The following is a 16807-nucleotide window of genomic DNA, read 5'->3' as shown; positions in this document are numbered from 1 at the left end:
CCCTTTTGCATGCCTCCCCTGAGATGTACAGTGCATCAGATAAAGCTAGAATATCAGAACTTTCTAGGCATTGTTGAGACAGTATGAAGTTCCTTTTTTATTCAGCTGAATATACATTATAGGAACAAGCAGGTATACTCCAGTAAGTTGCTTTGTATTTAGTATTTTCTTAGTTTTGTGAACTTTGCATGCCACTTCAGCTTTTCTTTGCTCTCCTGACATATAACATCACTAAAATTCTTCAACAAAAATTATTTTCTGGGAAATTGTAGATTGTTCATTACTGTACATACTACACATGCTGTAAGTGTAATATTTGACAAGAAGGCTCATATTTCTAACTGCTTTGAGGCTGATGACTGGATTCATTTTAAACAGATTAACTTAATGATTTTTTAAAATGAAGATAAAGTGTAATTTATACATGGGATTTCAATGGCATACACTGCTTATGTACTGTATCCTTGTAGCACTGGAGCAATTTCTGTGATACAGCATGCTTTTGTTGTGGCTGAGCTCAGCACTTTCTTTATCTTTCCTGTTATCTGATTTATTTTTATTTTTATTTTTGGCTCCTAGGATTTGATACCAGCATTCTGCCAATTTGCAAAGACTCCCTTGGCTGGATGTTCAACAGGCTTGATACGAACTACGACCTGTTGCTGGACCAGTCAGAACTTGGAAGCATTTACCTTGACAAGAATGAGCCATGCACAAGGGCATTCTTCAATTCTTGTGACACATACAAGGATAGTTTGATATCTAACAATGAGTGGTGCTACTGCTTTCAAAGACAGCAAGGTAAAATATGAGAACAGCCCGCATATTTGTATGACTTATCTTACTGTAGTGCTCCATCTTTTCTTTAACATAGGAAGATTATTATGGTGAACTAAAAGTTCTTTACATGCCATACATGCCATACTGTGAATCTGTGTACAGATTTTTGATCTATTATGAATGCCTAGAAAAGAAGGGCTAAAAAAAATAGACATAAAAGCTAAACGGAAAAGTTTGATGAAAATTCCAGTACAAAGGAGTGCCAAAAGCATTTACAGCAAATATTGTTTTATGTGCCAACTTCCAGTATTTAGAAAGAGGAAGGAGACCAAAATAAAGAATAAAATTACTTACTTTGGTTCTTTCCCAATCTACTTTGCCTATGTTATAAGATAAGCAGGGCATCTTAATGTTTTATTTTGTAAGCTTGTTACAATAACTGAATTAACATTATGGATTAAGTTTTTTTTTCAGTCATTTGAACCTAAAAACAGTTGATTTTCACTGCCTGGAAGAATCTTTTTATCCGTTTTTAATGTCCTGATGTAATTTGTTTAAACAAATAAACACAGCATATAAGTACTGATTTTTGAGTATCATAAAACAATTTTAGTTTTGTCTGAGTCATCACATAAGTTATATATTCAAACTAGTTGTGTGGAATTACAGAGTTTATTCAGTAAACATTGGCTGAAACTGGACAGAATTGCCCATTCAATTTTCTTGCTATTATGAGGGAGATTTTCAAAGGGATAAAAAGCAACTCAGATCCAAATCTCTGCATATACTGACTATAGAGGAGGTAAGACAGATGATGTGGTGAAAAATTTCAAAAACTGTTAATCTTTTTGAATTTATTTTTATTTTTTAAATATATATCTTATGCTTTTAAAACTTCCACAATAAATTCCCATTGACACTCACTATCTCTGCTTTGGCTCTAATTTCTGTAGAAATAAAGATGTAACATACACTAGCTGTGTAAATTTGAGCAAAAATAAAGCTGCACTTCTTTAGATGTATAGTAACTGCCTTCTTTTCTTTGGTAATTTTACCACTAAGAAGTTAAAAATCCTCTAAGTGCCTTGCTTACTTTATTCTAGAATAATATTCATTGTTATAAGTAGTGCATTCCTACCTTAAATTAGTCAATAAAACATTACACTATCAAAGTTGTTCTTAAGTAAAGAACATGGAGTATTTTGTTTGATTGTCTTTAAAATAAACAAACAAAACCCCTCAAATCAGACTAATGAATACTTCATAGTGTATATGACTTATATGAATTCTCTAATCACTGTTTATAGCATTGTAGCGTCTTTTAATTGACTATCTTTTTACCTCACCGAATAATACTAATATGGTCTTTTACTAGGCCTTTGCTGTAGATAGTAAGGAAGTGGGTAAGTAGAGAAATTCAGTGTTTTCTTTCTGACGTTCACTACAGTAAGATGAGATTAGTAGAAGGCTTCCGGTCATGAAGGCAACTGTCTTATTCACTGAACTTACTAGGTGTTTTCTGGGTACATAAACAATTTTACAGAAGTATCAACCCAGTTTTAAGTGAATACAAAATGTATTTAATTATACACTGGGATAGAAATTCCATTTTACTGTTTTTAAAATCCATAATCTTTGCTGAAGTCATCATTTGAGAATGCCTCTTGCTCTCTCATTTTAATTTGTCAGTTCATGTCTGTTGGGATCAGACAATTACTTGCAATTCTTTGTGCTTTGTTTTTGCTTGAGGTTTATTATAGTGAGTTAAAGTACACTAGACCCATTACTGCACTGTACTCACATCTAGTCAATACAAGCAATTTCTTATGGCACTCAAATCTATCTTGCTCTTCCTGTAAAAGCAGTCCTACTAGTTTCTTACATACGGCTCAGTGATGCATATTGCATTTTTTCTTGGCCTTATCCCACTGTAAGTGCAGCTCAGCATTTCTGCAGTACTTTGAAATCTGGACTTTGCTAGTGCACTGCTGTCTTCCCTCATGCTTTTGTCCCTCTTGACCTCCAGTTTCAACTAAAATTGATACAAGTGCTTCAGAACTTATATTCCTAAGTCCTTGCCCTAGGAAAACACTTCTGTTTAACACTTCTCTTCTTGTCTAAATACTGAGGCACTTCAGCACTTCACTGTTGGACTTTTTACATGTTGGTTATTTCTTCTAGTACTTTTTATTATAAGCTGGTGATTTATTTTTATTTTTATTTTTTTTTGCATTGTTGTTGTTTTGGTTTTTTTGCTTTGTTCCTTGAAAATAGAGTAGGAGAGTACCCACTTTTACTGGAAATATTAATACTTGAAACATAAGTATTTATTTACTACAGGTCTCAGTATGGCTCTATTAGTCTAGCATTTATCTTGCATGTCTTTTTCCTACAGGCTCTTCTGCTTATCAGGAATTAAAAACTACTATGTGACCTAAAAAAATAGTTTGTCTTGCAGAATACTGCTAAATATTGTGATTTCTTTTTGTTGCATCAGTCTCTTGATACTGCAGGGTGTTAAATATGATTATAGGTGGTTCAAGATAAACATGTAATGTAGGCTATATAAATGAGGTCCCCAGGAATGTTTCTTGAACTGCAGTATTAACCACTTCAAATGTCTTTAGCTAGAGCCTCTGTTGTCGATGGTTAATTATATATACTTGACTTCAAGTGGAGACAAGACACAACATGAAAACTTTAATGTTTAACTAGGGGCTCTGCAAAATATTATCTACTCAGTACAAGGAAAATGTTTTGTAATTGAATAAGATAATCTGAAAGCTGGAGGCTCAGTATTTGAGCAGCAGCTCCTTGAGGCATTACTGTTAAGTATTGTAGACATTCTTTGACAAATCTATCAATGTTCCTCCCATTGCTCTGTGAATTTACCTCTTTTTGTAAACCAAAGCTGCATATTTCTGACATAATTATGAATAAGATTCTCATCAAAGCACTTCTTACACCAAGAAGTATGTAACTCCATATGACTTCAGCATATACTTTAAAGCCTGAAAACACAATACCCACCAAAAGCTGCTAGGTCCCAGTTGTTTTCAAGGGGATACACAGAAAATTTCCTGATTATCTGGAAAGGAATTCCTTGAATTTTGTTCTGGTACTGATACTCCTGTGAGTGGTATTTCAGAATTAGAGCCTACTTTTAAGTTCCTAACTCTAAAAGGAATCACCGTAGATTTAATACAGCCCACTAGAGTTGAGAGCAGTCTAAAATTTTATGTGTCTTTAAGTGTATGAAATTGTCACGGGTTAACCGAAAATCTACCTGCACCCGTGACAGGGGGGCAGCTGGCCCACAGGGCCGCTGGCCCAAAGGGAAAGGGAAAAAGGGAAAAGGAAAAAAAAAAACAGTAGCAACAATCTAAGGAGGCACACTTATTTACTAAATACTATATTGAAATACAGGATAACACAATATAATACAAAATAATTGAAATTAAGGCTAATGAATCAAGCGAAATAGGAGGGAGTGACTCCCAAAACTGAGAGGCCTACTGTAAGCTCTAGGCAAAACAGCTGGAATGCTCCCCCATGGCTCCGACGATTCAAGAGAGAAAGTCCAGCCCCGAAGTGAGATTATATGGTGTCCTTGTCCCGTGACTTATCCCTGACCGTGATGTTCTCTGGGATATGTAGTCTTCTACTGTGAGCTGCATATTCGGTAAAATTATCCATGCTTTACATGATGTTATGATGTGGAATACTGATAGCAAAATTACAAAACCATGACAGAGATACGCAAAGAGCATTTAAACTATAAAGCCAAGACAAATTAATAAGTGGATCTTAATGACTGGTTATTGATGTCTTGCAGTTTATATTTATTCTGTTAGATAAGATGTCATTAATAGCATCAAAAGCCTATTGGTATATCCAGGCTATGCCAAACGTTGACTATAAATTTATTTTTGATCCAATTACTCTATATATTTATCACTAGTGTTGCAGCATTCCCACAAGAAAGATTTCTTTGGATATTATATTTTTGTCAGTCCTACACCCTTCTGTGCATCCTGTACTTCTCCCAGCTGTGTCCCATTTTTTTTTTCTCTGTTGACTACATGATGAGAATTCTCGTTTTCCCCTGGTGGAATTCAGTCAAGAAAGGCTGCTTTGGACTTTGACCAACTGACCACTGGAGTGGTTTAGTTTTTTGGTGTGGGTTTTTTTTTTTTTTGGTTTTTTTTTGTTTGTTTGGTTTTGTTTTTCTTTTTGTTACTTTACACAGTGACTGATTTGTGGTCACAGGGCATCTTTTGCTGGCATGTCCAAAGCTAAGCTGATTTTACTGATCTGAAAGTAACTTAGTTTCTATTTTCTCTGCGCTTGGACAGAAGTAGTTTCATGAGGAAGCCTTGAATAAATTACATAGCAAAGATGTATTGCAAATAATCAAAGATTCTTAAAATGGAAAATGAAATTAATAGCATGTGATATTTTAGTGGAGATGTTATCAGAATATGGTCTGGGAACACTTTAAGCTAAAGACACACATGTGAGCAAACCCACTATCATTAATACTGATTCAGAATGAGAAATACCTTTATGCAAGTGGTGTGATATAGTATGCAATATCTCAGTTCAAAGATCAGTACTTCACTGGTTTAGCTTCACTTATTTATTCAGCAACAATGGAAATGTATTTGTGTCTTATTTCCTTCTCATTCCTAGAACATACTCTGGCTTTAGTAGAAAATCAAATGATTCAGAGATATAGCTCTGAACAATGGAAAACTTATTACCTCTTCCACCTCTTATCTGAAGTTTAGTCACAGTTTTAAGCTAGATTGCTAAAAAAGGAGCTCCATACCCATGGAATTCTGTCTTTAATTGTTGCAATAGAACCTGAATCTGGCAAATTTCAGTGAAGAAAATTCTTATTTAGTTAATATCATATTTGAAGCACAAAATTTGAACATGACTTCTAACAGAGACAAAAGGGTAAGAATTTCAAGAGCTGTCCTGTTTCTTCACGGTCACACAGAGTTCTCTAGACTGACGAAGTAGGGTATGATAGAGTTACTGTTTCATTACAACATTCTTCAGTTGTCAATACTGGTGGCCAAATGTTCTCTTACATCTGGGTTAACTGGTAGTTGCTTTCTGCTCCAATCCATGTCTGTGCTTGGTTTCCTAATTCCAGAGCTGTGGCAAGCTGGATTAATTCTTTTCTTTTAGAGTTTAAAATGCAACTGCTAACTCAAAATCTGTTTGTTTTTTAAGATCAGCATTTAAAGAATGTAGCAAAACATGAAAACCTAGTCACTGCTTTTCTTCCTAGATACGGTGTAATGTGTTCAACATTTTTCATGTCATTTTAGACCCACCTTGCCAGACAGAACTCAGCAACATTCAGAAGCAGCAAGGAGGAAAGAAGCTCCTAGGTGAGCCATAGATCATTCTTTTGAAGGTTTTATTGCTTACATAAATAATCCTAGAGAAACAGCAACATAAAATCAATATTAATCCAACAAAGATAGAGAACAGTAAATTCTAGTAACGAAATTTATGAAGTTTTTGAAAGCTATTAAACTTAGTTTTATTACCATACCTACCGAAAGATATAATGTCTGTTCTATTAACCAAATAGAAAGTATGTTTTTATGGTTATAGAGGGGAGAGTCAAAGGCACTCCTAAATTAGTGTCTCTGCTGATCCTTTACTTGTATTCTTCTTTAAGTAATTGGAATCTTTGTTGTTAATCAGTTTATAATGTATTAATATCACTAAAATGTAAGATCTCCGTTTTGCTCTTAGCCTCAGTGTGAAAGCTGCAATAAAAGGTTTGACCCAAAGTAGTCAAAACTATATTTCTGCTAAGGGTGGTTTCTGTATACTTCTAAATGTTTTGTACAGTACTGTGTGCCCATTTTTCATCTTTCTTTTAAAAAGATGTCTTTCTTTCCAAATTAGAAACGAACCTTAGAAAAGCCAGTGCCTTACAAAATAAGTCCATGACTGTGTCTCTAGTTGTCACTGGTTTTTGGGCTGATTGTACCCAATTCCTTGACTAATGGTTTAGAGGAACCCACCGACCAACACCCTGGGAGAGAGTGAAGGGAAAAAGGGGAGAAATGGAGAATGGGCCTGAAAAAAAAACTGCAGCAATGAACTAAGGGAGAAAACTAATTTACTAAATATGATAGTGGAATGTGAGATAACATAATACAATATAATTGGAATTGAAGCTAATAAATAAAATGAGAGTGTCCAAAACCAATGGTTTTACTTTAGTACTGACGGCAAGATGGCTAGGGAGCACATACCACAGAGACAAGCAGAAAGAAGGGTCAATCTCATGACTCCTGAGCAGTTTCATTCTTCAGTCTGAAGAGAAGATGGAAACAGAACATTGAAAGTCTTCTGAGAGATGTAGTTCTTCTCAGAACCAGGTACCTGAAAATATCAACAGTCCATGGAACTGGAGCTTTAACTCTTTAAATCCCAGTGAACTGCATGATGTTCTGATGTGGAATACCAGTAACAAAAGTCATAGAAGTATAACACTGCTACTCCTGGTGGAGAACCTGTATGGTTTAAAATCTAATTAGTCTCAGTATTTTCATGCAAAGTGCAAAATCAGTGGTTTTCATTTTTTCCCTAATTTATTGTTTTGAGAATTGCTGCACTATGCTGCACCTGTCTTCTGTGGTTGAGTAAATACAAGTGGGCAACTAGATGGGTATTATATAGATAAATATAAAATTAAAGTTGCAACTAAACCTGGTAGCAGACAGCTTGTTATTCCAGGAAGCCTGATCCTTATTATTCAGACTTTTTTTGCACTCCCATGATTATAAAATATCCAATTCACAGCTGTGAGCTTTGTGCCCTTTCCCTAGCATGTCACAGTATTCTCAACAGAGACATTCAAGGAATAAGGAATATCACAGGATCAATGAAAAATTTTAAGCAAGACTAACCAGTCCAAAGCTGGTATGCACTGTTTTTTGTTGCATATCAGTCACTGCTGCTTAACTGAATCTGGCAGTAGAAAGTAAACTGGTCAGTGGAGAATCTGGAATAAGGAAATAGCAAAAGGTATTTATTTTCTGCTGTAATTGTTATATTGGTCAAGAGGCATTTATTATTGTCCATATTTGATATTCATATATTCCAGGGCAGTACATACCCTTATGTGATGAAGATGGATATTACAAGCCAAGTCAGTGCCATGGAAGTGTAGGGCAGTGTTGGTGTGTTGACAGATATGGCAATGAAGTAACAGGATCCAGAACAAATGGTGTGGCAGAATGTGGTAAGTTTATAAACTTCTATGGATTTGGTTTAGAGATGTTATGTGCTTTGATTGACAACCGGGCTGAATTTCTTCACAGAGAAGATGCATGGAATGCAAGTACATGGATTTTGATGTAAATATAATTAGTGATTTTTATTACTTTATTATTCTTCGCAACTGCTATTACTATGTCATTTGTTAACTGACCTCGTATATGTGCTTTGCATTGTGTAGATAAACACAGGGAAAATTAATTACCTATAACAGTACTAGACAAGCCCCAAAATGCTTCGTGACATCTCTTTGGGTAATCAGCATGCTAGATTTTTCATTTTGTTGTAAGGAATTCACAAAAGGTTTTAAAACATTACTTATTCCCTTTTTCCCCTAAAAAGCCCTGCTAAATCCAGAAATTACCATACCACCTTTATTTGATCTCCAAGACATCAAAAATGGCAATTAAAGCCTTGGATTTCTTCATTTTCCTTCCTTTGCAGAGGAGCATGGCCTAAAATATTGGATAAATTAAACACATACCAGTGTCATAGCAATTGACATACCTGTTCAGGCCTATTTTCCATCTAATCCAGGATATTTTCTGAGTAATTGTACAGTTCTAGGTAGTTAAAGATTACACATAAGAACTCGGAAACAAACTTTTATTTTGTCACTAGTCCTTATTATGAACCATAAGTAGGACTTGAATCTCTCTCTCTATTCTTTACTTTTCTGGCGCTTATTATATGTAATATATATATATATATATATATAATATATCCATAACATTCATCTCCATTTGTTAAAACTGAGAAATTCACCTCTGCTGATGTGGAGTTCCTGTAAGACAGAAAACAAAAACAAACAAAACAAAACAAAAAACAAAGCAAAAAAAAAAAAACAAAAAAACCAAACCAAAACAAACAAACAAAAAAAAAAACCCAAAAAACTTTATTGTGCAATTACGTTATATTCTATGTGAAAGTTTTCTTAAAAATAAGTAATTTTCCTGAAACTAAATATTTTGTATCTCTTTTGGATACCTATGAATATTGCACTATAAATATGGTACATATTATTCTATGAACACACGATGTAGTTTGTGTGTCTCTTGTATAACTATCATGCCTTTTTAGCTATTGATTTAGAGACGTCAGGTGATTTTGCTTCTGGTGATTTCCATGACTGGACAGATGATGAAGAGGATGATGATGAAATAATGAATGATGAAGATGAAATTGATGATGATGATGAAGATGAAGGAGATGATGATGTAGATGACGACGATGATCACGATGGATACATTTGATGAAATTAAGAGGGTCAATTAATTATACCTTTCTGAAATTCACAATATGACATTTCATAAAATCCCTTTGCTCTTCAAGATCAAAAGGATTCTAACAAATGTGTATATTTTGTATGATTATTTCAAACATTGCAGCTGGAGTCATAGACTTTTTTGTTTAAATAAGAATAATTATATTATGTGCTTTTGAGTTTTTAAATGCCTTTGTGTTGAAGAAAACACATTGGAAGTGTAGCCTGAAGAAGAAAATGTTACGTGCTACTGAACATATAAATGATATAAATGTAGAAAATACACTATAAAACCAGTCTTTTAAAAACTTCAGTGAAAGATATTTGCCCTTACCCAGAACTGTGCATGTCCTTTTTGGGACACTTACTGTAACTTTAATTCTGTCAGGCATAGCAGGCTTTGTAAATTGCCTACTTAATGCAACAAAAACATGGTGCAGGAGAAAAAAAATGATGCATAACCAGCCTTTAATTAATTAAAGGTAAGGAGAAAAAGTAACAGTTCTTGAAAGGATCTTTCAAAAGCAGTCTCATGGACAAGCACTAATTCTGTAAATTAAACATTTTCTTGACCTACCTTTTTTTTATTATCTTTTTTTCATGTCAAGGTTGTCTAGACTTTATGGCTGTTTACTCAAACATGACTTCACCCTTTGGTGTTTTTCTGTGTTTCTCTCTAATCAGATTACCATAAAATATTTAACATGGGGAAAAATTTGCATAAAATTATATTATCTTTATATATGACTGTATTTCAGAGTATTGACAGTTGCCCCAATGTAATTTTTAAAAAGTACATAATTATACTTTTTATTTTCTTAATTCAGGAAATAGTTTTGCATCCTTATCTTAATTCATGTTGTTTTCTGTTACTAGTGCAGAAACTTAGCAAAATTATTGTAAAGGTGCCTTGCAAAATAGAGATAGAGAGATTTTGGCATGCATACCAGTATAGGTTGTTAGGCAATAGCTAAGCATACCCAATTATCAAATTAATGCCAGTATAGGTACTGCTGCTGGAATGAAGAAAATGGATTATTTTTTTTTCCTATTGTTATGTAACTACCAGGTGGATTAGATCATAATTATTGTGTAGAGTAGCACTTAAGATTTGACTGTAGAGAAAATTTCTTTAATCACTGTATTTATGTTAGCATGTTAATTAATTGTGTAGACATTTTGGGACTCCACCATCTCCATATCACATCTGTTGCTTTCTGCCCACAATAAAGTTGTGAAAGTTGACTTGACCTGTATAATGTAACACTACAGGTTGTATGATTTCAAAACTGGACTACTGGTTTCCCATCAGTAATTAAAAGGAAAATCAGTTTATTATTTGAATTAATTTTTACACACTAAATACAAAATCTAATGTTTATCCTATGTGATACTGAAAAGTATATTGCATTTTCTTTTTTACTGTTTCTGTATAGTTTGCAAAATAAAGACTCTTGTAACCAACTTTTTTTGCCAACTTAGCCCATCATTTTGAATTTTTGCATAGTTTGAAATTTTGAAACAGGAAAAATTCATATTTCAGATATGTTTCATCTATAAAAACATGTATTTATTTATATTAAAAAGCATTTTTTATTATTTTAGTTCCAGTAAATAATTTTGGATTAAGGCAAAACCCATAATGAACTTATATTTTTCTGTATTTTTTTCTGAATTTTCTATAGTTTTGTGATATACTTTTATGACGTCTTCATTATACAGTAAAGAGAGACATACTTTTGTTTAAACTCCATCATGATTTGTGGGGCATAGGTGTATTATTTTCTTAAATGAAAATAGCTAGGGGTTTGTCAGTCCATTACAAATGGATTTTATCAGAGAACAGTTTCTTACGGATGAAATTAACTGATATATAAATTGATTTTAAATAAAGAAGCTAAAGATAAAGTGTTGTCATTATTGGCTGATGTAGCATATCCTTTTGTGTTTGTTGTGTTTGGTTTGTTTTTTTTGTTTTTTTTCCTGTTATGGCAAATTTTCATTAGATGGCAAAGTAAAAATCATTTCTTGAAATCCTGTGATTTTGGAAATTAAATCATGAAAAGAAAAAAGAAAATTCATAGTTTATTTAGCTAATGAAATTACAGTATGAAAACTGAAAGTGAGCTGTCGCACAGAAGAACATGAAAGACATTTGTGTTCTTCCCTGAAAATTCCACATTGAAATGGAAGAGGAGCAGATCAGCTTGGATTTTAGTTCTTGAGTATCACAGCTACCTGTCATAAAAGTTAGAAATACGACTAGGTAGCTAAATTTACTAAAGATCAGCATAATTTTAAAGAATTTTTGTGGTCCAAAACTAAAGCATTAAATATGGAAATCTGAATTGTTCCTCATTGATTTGGGAAAGCTGTATAGTTGGAGACTTTCTTTGAAAGCATCCTTCCTTTGAGGAGAGGAGAGGAGAGGAGAGGAGAGGCAAATGGATCTATGAATTAATCTTATGATGTTGATTTTGATTTCATGAATTGTAAACTACCACACTGCATCATGAAAGAAATGCATTAAATCACGAGCAGGTATAACAAATGAGAGCAAAGGGTGAAAATACAAAATCTTCAAATAAATGTGCCATTCAAAAGCTGCTTCTTTCTATCATATCCAAGCAGTATATCCCTTCAAGTACAGTCAGACAGAAATAGGGAACCCTTGACTTTAAAACTTTATAAGTGATTTTTATGGTGTCATTGCCATTTTGTATGGTTTTTCTTTTTTTTTTTTTTTTCCTCTTATAATTGTGCACATTTTTATGTATGTACAAATATGCAAATATATATAAATGTGGAGATTTTTCAGACAGTGATTAATCTTTGTGCTTTTCTAAGAATGTGTGAAAATATAATTCTCATATTCGTTGAAAAGGAATACTGAGTTCAATTAAATTATTACATAATCTCCCAAGAGAATATTATTTTTTCAGGTCAAACCACATATGTATTTGTAGTTTTGAAGCAAGGGGAATAACTGTCATTAATTCACTTGTACAAAACCAGTTTACTGTGCAAGACTGAGAAGATGAGCCATGATAGTATGAATTTTTTTACAGGAACTAGATTTCTTTAATAGTTATTAAAGAATCAAGTGCTCTGGTGGAATAATAATATTAGAAAATTAGTTACTTTATGTTTTGTAGGAAACTTTTAAAGTGCTTGTATTTGCAGGATTTCTTCATTAAAATAATGCCACAATTACCAAATGCTGTTAAAAATTGGATTTAGACCTGTGGTAGCACAAGTTTACTTGGAATATAGCAATCATTTTTACTCTTTTTCTACCAGCTTAAACATAGAATTAGAAATAATCCACAATTTTGTTTCACCTAATGTAGTGGATGCTGCGTCGTTTGTCACCAAATTTCCATTTGAAGAAACCAATCTGAATAAAAGCGAAGAACGATACAATGGATTGGAAGAATCTCCAGCTTAAACAGTTAACAATTTTGTCATTTATGATATCTGAAAAATGAGCAAAACAACCAAAAATCCCATTCTCAAAGATAATGACCAAGCTGTACATACTGAAGTGACAGGATAACCTTTTGTCATGGGTAGAACTCCACTGGTATGATGAGATTGTACTTGTTGTACAGGGTGGGTGTAGTTTGCCAAGTTGTTAGTTCCGCTAGTAAAATGGCAGTAGAAAGAAATGATTCTTTGAGGTTAAGGATACAGAGCAAGAAGAGACGTTCTTGCTTACGCGAAAGGTGAAACCTTGCCTTGAAATCTTTGTTGTGTTCCAGACTGAACTACTTCCTGAAAAGAAGACTAAACACCATCTGTCTGATGTCTCAAAGGTGAGTTTTACAAACAAAATGCATGTTCCTATTTTCAAAGAGAATCTGATTAAAACTTCAGAGAGTGGTGTCCACAAAGTTGTCACGTTTTAGTTACCTGTCTGAAAGTAGGGCATGTTAATTATATTTTCCCAAGACAGCAAAAAATCCAACAGAGCATCCTGCTTTTATACTATTCATCAGGCAAATGCAATTTTAAAAGTCTGCCTATATCCATCAAGAAATAGAGGGTGTGCACTATAGGTCTTTTTAATAGCAGGAAATACCTGTCTTTAGAGGTATGCTCATACTCCTTTCCTATTTTATTGTTTACCTCATCCACTTACATAAGGACAGGTTTTGGTGAGGTGGCATTGTCTGCTGGACTGAGTCCAAGTGAAGTAGGGAGGACTGGATCTCTTCCATGGTTCTGTGATACTCCTGATGAGTTTCCAGTTGCCTGATGGGTCTGGGGGGCCAAGAATAATGTGGATATTTGGAAATGCACTATGATTAAGAATCCATTGCTTTGATGTATGATGTAAAACTTATTTGGGGGTCACTCAATTTTACACTTACAATTGTATTCTTTACTGTTTCTTGGTGATAAGAAACTAAAACAGTGTTTAAGACAAAATCTATATTTTCTGTTCTGTATATATTGAAGTTCATCTGTTTTCTGGTGTAAATATTAGCTCCCGATGAAGACAGAATCTACATTTGTCTTTAAATATTCCACCACAATAATTCCAAGCCAAATCTAAAAATGACTATGGCTCTGTTAGTCCTGTGATCTGCCTGCACCAGTCCATAGCCAATGCTTTATTTCTGGAATGGTGATATTTGAGCTCATCAGATGCTCCCTCAGAAAGCTCTGTTTGCTGTGTTGCTAAAACATGCACACCATCAAGGTGAATTTAAATTCAAAATTATCCCATCTGAAGCTTAAGGGATGTTTAGTAAAAATATTTGATGCATTTACATAGACATATATGACTCAATTCTTTCATGTACTAACTTTACATTCATGGTAAGATCTAAATTAAACATTTCTGATTCAGAACTGGATAATGAGTTAGAACAGATCTGTACACAAAATTCATTAGAAACTTTATTTGAATGCTCAGTGACAGTCAAAGAGACTGCATAAGGAATTATTTGGGGAAGAATGAAAAGAAAGAGAGAGCAAAACCCAAAGAAAAGAGTTTATGTTACATCCTGCTTTTCTGTGCTGATTTGCAGTTCCTCCATGTTGCTGAAGGGATAGAGTGGGTCTAGAAAAGTTACAGGTAAGTTATGAGAGAGGAGACTTAGAACAAGTGTGAGCTTCAGTGTACAAGAGAAAAAAATTAGTAGACCTTTTGCTTTTAATACAAACAGTATATGTCTGATAATGGGTCTGTGCAATAGCTTGGAAAAGCCATTTTCTGTTGTATTTGAGAATGTATAGATCTTGTTAAAATCTTGAGTCTAGGAAACACGTTTTTTAATACCTTGAAAACAACCAAGCACCTAAAAAACCTACAGTAAAATTTGTTAAGGGACGGTTAAGAGTATTTGGGAAACATTTCCTTTCTAGAGCTCATTAAGAATTAACTATCTCTGCTGACAGCATGTAATTATTATTGCGGCTAAGCAATAAAGAGAATCGGGCTGAGAATAGCTTCAGTTTTCAAACAGAAACATGGCTGTCAGTGGTCACTGGTGCTGGGATGCACTTGTGGTTCATGGGATCTCTGATTGATTATACAGTGTAATGTACCTTAAGGACAAAAAAAAAAAAAAAAAAATGCTGCTGAATGTGTCTAATAACTTTTCTTGTGAAATAAGTACTGAATATTAATTTTGCTGTACGATCTGAATCCTTCACATTGGGAATTTTTAATGCCAGTCAAAACCTGAATCTTTTTCATGACCTCTTGATCAGTTGTGGTTGGACAAGTAATTCTTTTACCACTTGGAAATAAGAGTCCCTTTCTAAGAAAGGTCTAAGAAACTTGCAGGTGATCTGCAGTAGAAATAATAAATATATAGATAAATAGAGACAAATTAATGACAACACATTAAATAACACTAAACACCTCACAGGTTTGAAGCTCCTTTGCACACTGACTGTAAGAAGTCTAACTAATCCCCTGCACACGCAAGAAATATTGAGTTCTCACAGCTTTACATATGTATTTCTCTTTAAAAAAGAAAAACAAAACAAACAAACAAAGAAACAACACCCAGAAAGTGGCCTAAAAATGATTTTTAAAACACTATTCTCTAATTGGAAATGTGTCACCATCCCTGGATGTGTTTAAGAGCTGTTTGGATGTGGTGCTTGGAGATATGATTTAGCAGAGGGTTGTCAGAGTTAGGGTACTATGGTTAGGCTGTGGTTGGACTCAACCTGAGTAATTCTATGCAATGTAATTCGGTTACTGGCAAAGGAATCTAAGCTGGGTCATAATATATATACAGAGAAGCAATGCATATCCATTCCAGGAAGATTTATATTCATTCCTGCTGTGGCATAGTGGCTGTGCTGGAAAATTATATAAAAAATGAACATTAGCGTATGTGAACCACATCTGTTATCACACACCACTTTTGGAGCACATGAGCATGCAGTGACCCTTCAGTGATAAATCAGCACCGTGCCTGTCCTCAGCTATGGTTGGTTAACAGTGTAACTGCACTGTGGACTGCAAGGGGGGTGGTGGAGCAGTTCATCTGGGACTGGGCAGAGTTGCGGAAGGACAGAAATGCAAGACAAAGAGGGTAATGACGTGTTTATTGTTGATATAGTAAAAAGTTTCAGATATATTGATGTAATCATAGTTAAATACCTAATGTGAGTGGGAAGTCATTTAAATTCCCTAAGCCAGATGGTCTAATTCATCTCTCATTTAAAGTGCTTCCATTTTGAAAGGGTCTAATGCTCCATTTTATAGAAAGGTGGGAGGGCAATGTATTTCACACTCCAGACTTAACAGTCTAGTTCTATGAAGCAGAGACTAAACCACAAGGACAATGCCAGAATCTTGCTGTTTTAGTAGCAAGCATGGCAGACTCTTATTTGTGCATTTTTACTTCTAGAGAGGCAGCAGATGAAAATCAGTAGGGCAGATGAGTGCCTGTCTTCTTTCTATAATGTGTAGATTTGGAATTTGTTTTTTCTCCCAGTAATCTAAAACTGGTATGGGTGCTACAGTGGTCCTGACCAGTTTAGTTTTCTCTTTTTAAAACAAGTGAAGTAGAAAGCCTCAGTAAGTCAAACTTGATGCATGACTGAACTCTAGTAGCTGGTTAACTGGCCTTCTCCAATGACCAGGGGAGGCCTGGGTTGGGTCATATCTGAACACCCACCTGCCCTTTCCCTGCTGGGGAGCTAAAAGCCTTCCACTTAGCATTGACCAGCCTTTTTCTGATCAGTTTGTAGTGAGTAAAGTTCAAAGTCCACAGAGATTAATGCTTTAACGCAGAGTCTGAGGCTTTTTTTTTTTTTCTTTCCCCAAATGAGCTGTCATTTACTTATGCATTTATTTGGAAAAACACTGTCAGAGTAAAAGAATTTTGCATTTTCCATTGTTCTGAGGATTGTGGAAGGTTTGCCAAGGACACCAGCAAAGAGGTTGCTTGAAACTGTTGAAATGTTTTTCTATTGTCA

The 16807-nt window shown here is 34.3% G+C and overlaps 1 protein-coding gene across 3 annotated transcripts in view; it reads left to right on the top strand.

Annotated features, from left to right (window-relative positions):
• The window catches only part of SPOCK3 (SPARC (osteonectin), cwcv and kazal like domains proteoglycan 3), a 135654-nt gene extending 124388 nt beyond the window's left edge, over positions 1-11266 (top strand). For all 3 annotated transcript variants that reach the window (XM_032444342.1, XM_015860982.2, XM_015860981.1), the window contains 4 exons: positions 580-801; positions 6123-6185; positions 7922-8059; positions 9175-11266. In XM_032444342.1, the coding sequence (XP_032300233.1) occupies positions 580-801; positions 6123-6185; positions 7922-8059; positions 9175-9347 (596 nt within the window). In that variant the 3' untranslated portion in view covers positions 9348-11266. The remainder of the gene's footprint in view (positions 1-579; positions 802-6122; positions 6186-7921; positions 8060-9174) is intronic.
• The last annotated feature ends 5541 nt before the right edge of the window (positions 11267-16807 follow it).

Source organism: Coturnix japonica, chromosome 4, assembly GCF_001577835.2.
Source record: "Coturnix japonica isolate 7356 chromosome 4, Coturnix japonica 2.1, whole genome shotgun sequence".
Lineage (NCBI taxonomy): Eukaryota > Metazoa > Chordata > Aves > Galliformes > Phasianidae > Coturnix > Coturnix japonica.
This window is presented reverse-complemented; position numbering and strand designations above follow the sequence as displayed.